Source organism: Lepus europaeus, chromosome 6 (assembly GCF_033115175.1).
Source record: "Lepus europaeus isolate LE1 chromosome 6, mLepTim1.pri, whole genome shotgun sequence".
Taxonomy (NCBI): Eukaryota; Metazoa; Chordata; class Mammalia; order Lagomorpha; family Leporidae; genus Lepus; species Lepus europaeus.
Window position 1 is genome coordinate 11,148,791 of NC_084832.1, and position 12,547 is coordinate 11,161,337.

At 39.0% G+C, this 12,547-nt stretch overlaps 1 protein-coding gene across 1 annotated transcript in view; it reads right to left on the reverse strand.

Annotated features, from left to right (window-relative positions):
• Window positions 1–12,547, reverse strand: part of ITGBL1 (integrin subunit beta like 1) — a 273,833-nt gene that overhangs the window by 22,324 nt on the left and 238,962 nt on the right. The window contains exon 8 of the mRNA XM_062195263.1: window positions 344–460. Within this exon, the coding sequence (XP_062051247.1) occupies window positions 344–460 (117 nt within the window). The remainder of the gene's footprint in view (window positions 1–343; window positions 461–12,547) is intronic.

Consider the following 12,547-nt stretch of genomic DNA (forward strand, 5'->3'; position numbering starts at 1 on the left):
GTAGACTGTGATCTGACTGCTTTTTTAAAGTTTGTGGGTGATACTTGCTCCTCTTTATGTTTTTGAATAAAATACTAAAATTATATTAAAGTGTGGATTTACAACGAAGTCTTTTACTACCTTAGAGTATCATAGTACCTACTACTTAGACTTGACAATCATTTATTACAATTATACTAGGCACTTTCATATAGTTTCTAAATCAAGAGTTCAAGGAAATAAAGTTCATCACAAACCTAATTTTATACTGCTTTTAGGTCTAATTGTATACTTTATCTTGTCAGTAGGAAAAGAAAAGTGGGTGAAGCAAGTTGCATGCAAAGATCATGCGAAATATTCCTACCTCCACAGATGACACCATCGAGGTCCTCACAGCGGCGGTTGTCACACTCACATGTCTTCCCATACACCCTCTGATCTCCTGGAGGGTAGCAGGTGCATTTACCACATTCACATTTACCTGGAAAGTGTAAGAGAGCACACTCTTTAGGAGAGTCACAGCATCAGTATGGCTTTTGAAGAAACAAAGGCAGTATTAAACCCACATCTTCTGTGCTTCGTAATAGTTCAACAAATAACTTTTTTGACCTTCTAGGGTAGACTGAAGGTCAAGAACAGATGCCAACGAGGTTGAGAATGGACATGATAATTGGCAGTTTCAAACTTATTCACATTTACTGCTATTTTTTGCTCTATTCATCATGGAAAAATAGCTCCACAATGAAACTCTCTGGTTTTTATTTCCTATTCAATTTAGTTTGATGATTTCATTTAAAATAAATTGAGTAAGTGTTTAGTCTAACAATTGAGACATCAGCAGAGATGCCTGCATCCCACATGGGAGTGCCTGGCTTTGATGCCTATCTTCATCTCCTGACTTTCGGCTTCCTGCTAACACAGACCCCGGGGGGAGGCAGTGGTGATGACCAAAGTAACTGGGTCCTTGCGGTTGATGCTGTGGTGTAGCAGGTAAAGCTGCCGCCTGCAGTATCAGCATCCCATTTGGGTGCCGGTTCTAGTCCCAGCTGCTCCACTTCTGATCCAGCTCTCTACTATGGCCTGGGAAAGCAGTAGAAGATGACCCAAGTTCTTGGGCCCCTGCACCTATGTAGGAGACCAGGAAGAAGCTCCTGGCTCTAGCTTTGGATCGGCACAGCTCAGGCCGTTGCGACCATTTGGGGAGTGAATCCATCGGATGGAAGACCTCTCTCTCTCGCTGCCTCTCCTCTCTCTTTGTAACTCTGACTTTCAAATAAATAAATAAATCTTTAAAAAATGGCTCAAATCCTTGGGCCCCTGCACCTATGTGGGAGACCTGGAAGAAGCCCCTGGCTCGTGGCTTCAGATCAGTTCAGCTCTAGCTGTTGCGGCCAATCAGGGAGTGAACCAGCAGATGAAGACGCTTTTATCTCTCTCTCTCTCTCTCTCTCTCTCTCTCTGTGTGTGTGTGTGTGTGTGTAACTCTGACTTTCAAATAAATAAATCAATCTTCAAAAAAAAGTAACTGGGTCCTTGCCATCCATGCAGCAGGCCTGAATTGAATTTCTGACTCCTGCCTTAGGCCCTAGTCATTGTGGGCACTTAGGGAGTAATCCAAAGGATGGGAGATTTCCTCCCACTATTTCCACTTCTCAAATAGCCAGATAAAAAAATTCAAATAAGGCCGGCGCTGTGGCTCAACAGGCTAATCCTCCGCCTTGTGGCGCCGGCACACCGGGTTCTAGTCCCGGTCGGGGCACCGATCGATCCTGTCCCGGTTGCCCCTCTTCCAGGCCAGCTCTCTGCTGTGGCCAGGGAGTGCAGTGGAGGATAGCCCAAGTGTTTGGGCTCTGCACCCCATGGGAGACCAGGATAAGCACCTGGCTCCTGCCATCGGAACAGCGCGGTGCGCCGGCCGCAGCGCGCTACTGCGGCGGCCATTGGAGGGTGAACCAACGGCAAAAGGAAGACCTTTCTCTCTGTCTCTCTCTCTCTCACTGTCCACTCTGCCTGTCAAAAATAAAAAAAAAAATTAAAAAAAAATTCAAATAAATGAAACAGCTATACATTTTTGGTAAAATTTAGCATACTATGGTCCTTTTTAAAATTAATTGTGGACTGATTGGTCACATGAGAAAAAATGTTCATAAGCACATTTCAGTGTGACGGTTTTGTGATTATTTGCAGTGAATTTCACAGTTTATAAAACGTTCTTTACCATGAAATATATGTCAAAGCACACAAACTAAATACCTTGATTATCTCAGCTTCAAGTTTAAAGGAACAAACACCTTTTTTGGAATGAGTTTGATTCATGTTTTAGGAACCCCTAACTAGTAACATTGTGATGACTTTCAGCATTATTTCTTGGGCTGTGACTGTGTGTAAAACATCCTAATACCGCTATACTACATCAGTTTCTTTTCGTAACAGCATACACATACTAGCATTATTATTTACTCTACAGGAAACCAGGACACAAGTAACTTCCCATAGTGAACCAGATAGGAAGGGATAGATTCAAAATGTGTATTCATTCTCCTTCACCTTGGAGCTTGGGTACCCAACCACTGAGCCATATTGTGTGTTAACACACTCAGGAAGCACCATAAGGAGGCTACATGAGAACGTCACTTCCTTTTGTCTAGGGCTTCAGCGCTGGCTTGCCAGACACTCAGCTAGGTGACAGTGCCCCCAGACATCTGTTACTCTCAGTCATTAGCCCAACCATCATCATTATGCACCCACTGAAATGATCCTAAGATAATTTAGGGCCGACCTTGCAATATGGTGAGTCATTCTGCTGCTGTACTTGTATCTTGTTAAAGAAATTTTGAGTCGATAAATGATGGAGGAAATAAAAATTGGGATTTAGAATCATATAATTTCAGAGGTGTAATTAAAGATAATCTAATGCAATGATTCATAATCTTTTCTGGCAGAAGCAGTGGAATGCCAGTCCCTTTGAGAATCTGTCCAAAGATATGGTACTCAATACTGTTGTTCTGGCTGACCTTCAACAAATCTCTCTCTCTACTTGAAGGTACCAAGTATTCCCACTTTCAGGAAGAGCTAGGGCTCGCTCCTCCACTAACACTCCCTGTTCGTACGCCTGGGACCACAGCAGACCAAAGCTTTAATCCTGAGATTAGACACCCAGGTGTTGGTGCTATGGTACAGGGGTGAGTTACACAGCACAGCAATGAGTGTCCAGAGAGGGAAGCTTAGCCTGCAGTGCTGGCATTCAAAAGCGACAGCAGCAGGGACTGGTACTTGGCTGCCAATTGTCCAAACATGGATTCTGCAGCTAAGCCCTTTCAATAAAATCTTGTTTGCTTCCTGTTAGTAAAATTGGTTTCTGTTGCTTATAACCAAGACCTTCAACTGGTGATGGGGATGGACAATGAGGGTAAGGGATCTGTGGAGAGGTTGGATAAAAAATACGAAGTTTCAGTTAAATGTGAGGAAAAATCCCAAAAAATACATTGAACAACATGACTACTGTGGTTCATAACAATATATTGTACCTTGGAAATCAAATATATTGTACCTTGAAGTAGAATGATAAGTATGCTGTGGTAAGTATGTGTTAAGTTGCACAACTTAGCCATTCTACAATGTACACATATTTTAAAACATCATGCTGCACATGATTAATATGTATACTTTTGTCACTTAAAAAATTAAACTCCAATTTCTCCCTGGAAAAGCTTATCAATGTACTTTTTTTGGTAAAACATCAGGATTCATTTCATTCTATTTGTTGACTAGATGAGAAACACAAGCCTGTTTAAATGACTTACCTAAAGCCAGCTAGCTGCGTTCTGGGCATGCTAATCTTGAAACCTAGAATTTCTGAGCTGTCAACTCCTGATGTTCATAAACACTGTACATCTCCTCATGGACAGAAGTGTGTGCAATCCAGCAACACAGAATGTGAACAGAAAGACACAAACTATAGGACCAATTGCAGTGTCTCTGTGTTAACCACTCCATGGACAGATCTGGAAACTGCTCTCCTCAGTTCCTTTATTCATTACTTATCAGAGAAACAGAATTATATTTTTTTTAGTTTCATGTCATAAGTATTTATGGCAACCAAAGAATTTATGTTATAAGGCATTTATCAAATTTCTTGAATAAGCATTTTTTATATCTGTGCTTCTTTGGAAACTAAATAATTGCATATGCTCCCAGATATCAATGTTTAATTGTTTTTTTTTTAATTTATTTGACAGACAGAGTTAGACAGTGTGAGTGAGAAAGAGACAGAGAGAAATGTCTTCCTTCCGTTGGTTCACCCCCCAAATGGCCGCTACAGCCAATGCTGAGCCGATCCAAAGCCAGGAGCCGGGTGATTCCTCCTGGTCTCCCATGCAAGTGCAGGCTTCCAAGAACTTGGGCCATCCTCCACTGCCTTCCCAGGCCACAGCAGTCCTGGAAGAGGAGCAGCCAGGACTAGAACCCAGTGCCCACATGGAATTCCAGAGCTGCAGGCAGAGGATTAGCCAAGTGAGCCACGGCACCGGCCCCATTGTTTAATTGTTTTCATGATGAATAGTTTCTGTCTTATTTCTTACATAAGCTTGATAATAAAATGTTAATATTCTGTCTTTGGAACATTTTCTGTCCTGATAGATTTTGATCCATGTATCTTTTCAAGTCTCAGACAATAATTAACTAGTTTTCAGTGTTCATTTTTCTATGTATCTACTGAAGTTTTTAAAATGACGTGTTAAGGCAAGTATGTATGCATGCAATCTTAGTTGAGTTCATAAGATATAGTGGTGTCTGATGGACAGGCTAAAAAAAAAATCACACAACAGGAAAGGCTAACCTATTTCAAATAGAGAAGCAAATAGAACTAAATTCCTCCTCAAGTCCTTATCTTACGGAGTGTTTCTTTATTGTCTCAGTTAACAACTTCTGTTCAGTTACCACCATCTGCAGTTCAGACACCACCCTGTACCTTCCAGGTAACTTGCCAATCAGGCTTCCAGGTACAAAGTACTTTTCATCAAATACAGGATACTTGCACCTTACTACTCAGGCGCATTCACAAATTCAGCAGAATTAACTTCCGTTTCCTCACAGTGTTTGAAACCATAGTTCACCAACTAGATGCGTTAGGTAATAATCATGCATAAATAGTCAACAAATATTCCCACAATGCTTAGGTTTTGATGGAAGAAACCTAATTTGAATTAGGATATCTCTCCCATTTCCAATTGCCTAAATACTTTCATTTGTGTTCACCACAGTTAGAACAATTAAGTATGTCACCTCATCTTTATTCAGAAGCTCTTCCTGGGTCCATTATTGGGGAGAAGGTCATTATCATTGGATCTGCCACTGAATCTAAAATATATTTGATTTTTGTCTTCTTTACCTAACTATTCTCCTCTTTTCAACTTGAAATTTCACAAAATCCGTAATCATCAAACACAGACATGAGTATAAAATTCACCCTCATAAATCCTTCATGTCAAAATCAAATTCTTCAACAAGATTCTTGATCCGTGGTCCAACTCACCTCGCCAAGTACATATCAGATAATCACAGCACACTCACTTTGAGAGACCTTGCTGTGTACACTTCGGCTTCCTTCTGATGTGTGTTCCACCACTTTCTTTGTGTAGTATCACCCATTGTTCAAAAGCCAGCTCTAATTAGCGGTGAAACCCTCCTTCCATCCCTGATGAAGTAACAACAGAATGGCTCATTCCAACTGATCCCAAGGTGCTTGGCCACCACCACCACCAGATTTCATACTAGATAAATTAATGCCTGAGCTGTGATAAGAAGTCGAACATTTAGGGGCCGGTGCTGTGGCTCACTTGGCTAATCCTCCACCTGCAGCACCAGCATCCCATATGGGCACCGGGTTCTAGTCCTGGCTGCTCCTCTTCCAGTCCAGCTCTCTGCTGTGGCCCGGAAGGCAGTGGAGGATGGCCCAAGTGCTTGGGCCAATGCACCTGCGTGGGAGACCAGGAAGAAGCACCTGGCTCCTGGCTTCGGATCAGCGCAGCGTTGGCCATAGTAGCCATTTGGGGGGTGAACCAATGGAAGGAAGACCTTTCGCTCTGTTTCTCTCTCTCACTGTCTAACTCTACCTGCCAAATAAGTAGAAAAAAAAGAGAAAAAAGAAGTGGGATATTTATGGCGCAGACTAACAATAATACTTGCATACTATGAGCAGCCAGCAAAGCTCTAGCTATATGTTGTCATATAGATATATTGTCTTTTTTTAAATAAGAAACTGAGTCTAATTTCCTTCCTGTATTTACGAAATGATATTATTATTCCCATGATTATTTTAATTTTATAGGCATATAACTATGGCTTCAGAAATGATCAAATTAATATTCTCACTAACAAGAAAGAAAGATAAAGGAAGTCTACATTTCTGGCACTAGTAAAGTACAATTTTCCACAACAGATTGAGAGGAAAATTTTTAAAAAAGGATATCTGAAGAATTAAAAAGTAACCAACTAAATCATAAGAAGATAATTCACGAACATACAGAAAAGAGATGAGAAATAACTATGTGAAGACGAATTGAATCAGCCAACATCAATATCATCTGAGCAAAACTCACGAAATCTACACTGCCTACCCCTATTAGATTTTAATAAAGTAGATGATATTTAAGCACATGCAATAAGTCAGCCTAATGACATGATTTTCTAAAGGGCCACAGCCTGTGAATTATATTTTAAAGCTTATTATATGCTAGCAACAATGAATGAAGAAGGCAAATATCTAGGAATCCTGTATGAAATATATTTTACTTATGGGTTTCAAATTTCACACTTCACTTATGTAAAATACAGAAAACTCTAAGTCAAGACATTGACAAAAAGCATAATTTATAACATTATGCACAGCCAAATAATTAACAAATCAAATCTAAATTATTTTTTAAATTTATATCTCCCTACAACCATTGAAACATAAGAATAACAACATCTTTCCAAAGTATATGGTTTCTTTAGTACACATTTTTATACAAAACAATTTAAATTTTAAAATGCTTATTTAGGGGCAAGCATTGTGGCATAACAGATAAGACCATTGCCTGCTATATCTGCATTCTTTATGGGTGCTGGTTCACGTTCCAGCTGCACCACATCCAATTTAGCTCCTTGCTAATTGCGTGGGAAAGAATAAGATGGATCAAGTATTTGGGCCACTGCCACCCATGTGAGAGACCCTGATGAAGTCCCTGACTCCTGGCTTTAGTCTATCCCAGCCCTGACCATTGCAGCAATCTGGGGAGTGAACTGGCAAGTGAAGATCTGTCTCTCCTCTTTTTAACACTGACTTACTTACTTTTATTTTTCTGACAGGCAGAGTGGACAGCGAGAGAGAGAGAGAGGGAGAGAGAGAGAGAGAGAAAGGTCTTCCTTTTGCCATTGGTTCACCCTCCAATGGCCACTGCGGCTGGCGCGCTGCGGCCGGCGCATCACACTGATCCAAAGCCAGGAGCCAGGTGCTTCTCCTGGTCTCCCATGTGGGTGCAGGGCCCAAGGACTTGGGCCATCCTCCACTGTACTCCTGGGCCATAGCAGAGAGCTGGCCTGGAAGAGAGGCAACCGGAACAGAATCCACTACCCCGACCAGGACTATAACCCGGTGTGCCAGCACTGCAGGTGGAGGATTAGCCTATTGAGCCATGGCGCTGGCCAACACTGACTTTCAAACAAATAAATCTTATTTAAAAACTCTTATGTATGTATATTCCAAAATATTTATGAAATGCAATTAAGTGCTTATTGAGAATATTTCGTGGGAAGTACTTGATTAGAGACTTGAGTGAGTGAACTACTAAGAATATATATTATTAGTTAAGGTCCAAAAGCAATGGCTATATCCTTATAAGAGGATTGTAGGATGACAAAGAGGCACAGAGGGAACATTGCCTTGGGAAGATGCAAGCCGAGAGTGGAAAGATGTATCTACACTCCAAGGAACACTAAGAACTTAGGGAAGGGCCCCCAAATCTAGAGAGAAATGGAAGAGATTCTCCCTGAAAGATACCTCAATTTTGGACTTCTATGCTCTGGAGCTGTGAGGAAAAAAAACATTTGCTTTATGCCAGGCAACCAATTTTCAACATTTTGTTACAGACACTATATGGAATTAACACATCTTGTCAGTCTGTGGCATCAGAAAACTGACAGAGTTTAAATCAGAACAGATCTTCTGGAACCTTGTTGGAGATATAGTTCCTCAAAAAAAAAAAAAAAAAAAAAGCCCAAGATCAGGACCAGAAAGCTTTGTGGCTGAGTTCTACCAGGCATTTAAAGAAGAACTAATTCCAATTCTTCTCAAGCTATTCAAAACAATTGAAGGAAGAGTATCCTCCCAAACTCCTTCTATAAAGCCTGCATCACCTTAGTTCCAAAATTAGAAAAAGATACAACAGAGGAAGAGAACTACAGACCAATTTCCCTCATGAACAGAGATGCAAAAATCCTCAACAAGACAATGTGTTGTTCAATGTGAATTAATGCTATAACTAATACTCAAAAAGTATTTTACACTTTATGTTCTGTGTGGGTGCAAACTGTTGAAATCTTTACTTAATATATGCTAAACTGATCTTCTGAATATAAAGAGAATTGAAAATGAATCTTGATGTGAATGGAATGGGAGAGGGAACGGGAGTTGGGAGGGTTGTGGGCAGGAGGGAAGTTATGGAGGGGAGCCATTGTAATCCATAAGCTGTACTTCAGAAATTTATATTTGTTAAATAAAAGTTAAAAAAAAATCCTCAACAAAATTCTAGCTAATCAAATTCAATAATGCATTAGAAAGATCATGCACCTGGACCAACTGGGATTCAACCCTGGTATGCAGGGATGGTTCAACCTTAGCAAATCAATGTGATGCATCACATTAACAAACTGAAGAACAAAAACCATATGGTTATCTCAATAGATGCAGAGAAAGCATTTGATAAAATATAATATCTTCTCAAGATAAGAACCTTAAGCAGTATAGAAGGAACTTTCCTCAACACAATCAAGGCAATTTATGACAAATTCATGGCCAGCATCTTACTGAATGGGGAGAAGTTGGAAGCATTTCCTCTAAGATCTGGAATCAGACAAGGATGCCCACTCTCACCATTTGCTATTCAATATAGTGCTGGAAGTTTTAGCCAGAAATATTAGGCAAGAACAAGAAATCAAAGGGATATAAACTGGAAAGAAGGAAGTCAAATTATCCCTATTAGAAGATGACATGATTCTATAAATAGGGGATCCAGAAGACTTCACTGAGAGATTATTGGCACTCATAAAAGCATTTGATAAAGTGGAAGGATACAAAATTAACACACAAAAATCAATAGCCTTTTTATACATAGACAATGCCATAGCTGAGAAAGAACTTCTAAGATAAATCCCTTTCACAATGGCTACAAAAAATTAAACACATTGGAAAACACAATAAAACCACAAGAAATTTCTTCAAGCCATTCCAACCAGCAAAAGTTGAAAAACTGACTATAATAAACACTGGCAATGGTTTAAAACTGCAATACATCTTTTATACAGGAAGTTGAAGCATAAAATGGTACAATATTTGGGGGAAATGTTGGGCACTATCTGGCGAAGTCATTGTACATTATCTAAAAGCCAGCAGATTCTTGGTCACATTCCCTAGATAAAAGTACACACAGACACATCAAGAGACGTTCCAGAACAACCAGTGTGACACAATTCCTTAGAGGAGAAATGGCTCAAATGATTATCAATTACAGAACACTTATTCTTCAGATATATTCTGAATATAATAAATAATAATTCAAATAAAAGAATCCCAAATACATACATCAGGCCCAAATCCTAAGAATATAATATAAAGTTCAGGGATCAGCCACAAAATAATGCACAGTTCCAAAATAGACAAGTCTAAACAACATAGTGTTTAGATGAAAAATCTTAAAAGAAAAGCAGGGAGATGATTACCCTGAAAGTGAGGCCACTGATTATCTTCTCAGGGAGCAAGTATGATGATTGGAGAGCTGAGGAGGAGAGCTATTGGGATTGTGGCAGCATTCTATTCCTGGACCTGAGTGTATGATTACATTATAATTATTCATAATGATGAAAATTTCTATGTTGTATACTTTCCTGGGCATAATGGATTATTCAAAAAAGATATTTGATATAACTGGTGAGCCAGGTTGCAAGAATTATCAGTCCCTTTATCGAATTTTTTCTTTATTAAGATTGTTCTTTTATTTGAAAGGCAGAGTAACAGAGAGAGAGAAGGAGAGACAGGGAGATCTCCATCCTCTGGTTCATTCCCCAAATGGCCACAACAATGAAGGCTGGGCTAGGTGGAAGCCAGGAGCTTCTTCCAGGCATCCCATGTGGGTGCAGGGGCCCAACTTAAGCTATCAACTGCTGCTTTCCAAGGTGCATTACCAGGAAGCCAGAACAGAAGTAGAGCAGCCAGAGCTGCTGTCCATATGGGATATTAGCACTGCAGGCTGTGGCTTAAGTCATTGCACCACAGTGCCTGCCTCTGAAATTCTTACAACTTAATAAATTGCTAGTGCATTCATTAATTACATTTAAAAGTTAAAGACAATATTAAATGTAAATGCCTAAATTCTAAACTACTAAAATGGATACAGGTTGGAGTTTTCATAACTTAAGTAGAAAAGATTCTTCTGAACACCAAACCAGAAACATAAAACACTAATAAAAATTTTTAATATTTAATTTATTTAAAGCAACATATCAGCAAGATCAAAATATAATTTGGGATAACACATTTGTATGAATAGGACAAACACTAAGTAAATCACTATCTGTATAGTTTCAAATATGTAAATAATTAATAATGACCACCCAAAAGAAAAATAAACCAAGAAAAATAAATGGAATATTCACAGAACTAATACATATGGATCACTGTCAACAAAACATTTCTTTTAGCAAATCTACAGATATAACTGTAAACTTGAAATAACTATATTTTTGTGGAGTTTCCATTTCTATTAAACTATCTGACATTTCTGAAATTTTTAAGTTATTAAAATTTTACTTGAGATAGTCTAAAAGAATACTTCATTCATAGTATTTTGGATTTTGCAAACAAGATGTTGCAAGACATATGCAAATAAAATACCATTGTTTTAATACTAGAAAGGGGAATTAGAATGGCCCAGCCTTTAGTATTGCGGCCATTTGGGAAGTAAACCAATAGATGGAAGTTCTCTCTCTCTGCTTCTTGTTCTCTTTAACTCTGACTTTCTAACAAATAAATATTTTTTAAAAAGACTGAAATGATCTCCATAATCCAGAACTGAAAGCCCAACACACACACACATACACACACACACACACTCTACATGCTATGCTCTTGTTTGAGTGTTCAGCTGGAGAACATTAAACTCCTTCAAGGATGGCACATGGAGAACACATGTGTTTTTTTCAAGAGTAGGTTCACCAGGACTCATCCTTCTTGAATGTCTGCCTTAATTTGATCACTCACTCATTCATCCACAGACACATTCTGAATGTCAACTGTGGGTTGAGTCTTGCCAGATCCTACAGATTCAAAACCACGAAGGCTGTTTAAACACTCCGAATAGCAGAACAAAGGTGAAATGCGTGAGCTCACAAGACCTTCTTTCACAAAGACAGAAAGTTTTTGGCAAACGTGCTGCACGATTGAGTCTTCAAGTGTTTCTTCAAGTTTAAGAAGGGAAATAGATTTTGAGGCACATACAGAATTAAAAACATTGGCTCTGTCCTTAAATCAATTTCGATTTTAATCTTGGCACATCAACCATTAAATGTGATTCCTTGGAAGAATGAGTTAAACCTCATTCATCACGGTTACATGATTGGAATAATAACAATACTCATAAAATGGGATGACTGTAAAAGCCAAATGCTGCCATGCATACAAAGGACATGGTATGGACCTGGTAGCTAGTGGTTGCTCAACAAATGTTAGCTATTATCATCATTTTTATAATAAATCAAATGCTGGGAGACTTGGATTTCAATGGCTCAGATAAAATTTGTTTGCTTCCTTTCTCATTCCACTTTTCTGTAAAAACAAAATGAAGTGTATTTTCTGATCCACTATATCATCAAATGCACCTGCCAATGTGGTGACAGCAGGTACACTCTCTCTCACCTTATCCCTCCACTTTTTAAAATGGTAAAAACCACACTTGCAGTACAGGCTCAATAGTTGGAGAGGAATTAGAGACTCAGATAAAACAGAAAAGAGATTAATACTTTACTAACGTCGTCCTCCTTTGCTTAAAATAATGAGTTTACCATAGCAACCTGCTCGCACCAGAAAAGGCTCCTGCCAAAGGCATCCTAAGTTCCCTTGAAATTTCTATGAGAAGGAATTAAACACTTGAGAACTGTAATATTCTGTACCATTTCACTTAAGTACAACTATACTTTTTTTTAAGAATGAAGTAATCTTACTTCAGACATTGAAAGTTCTTATATACAAGTCATATTGACGTTACTGATCAATCGTTAGCCCACAAGCAGTTGTTCACAATTTTAGGATGCAGAT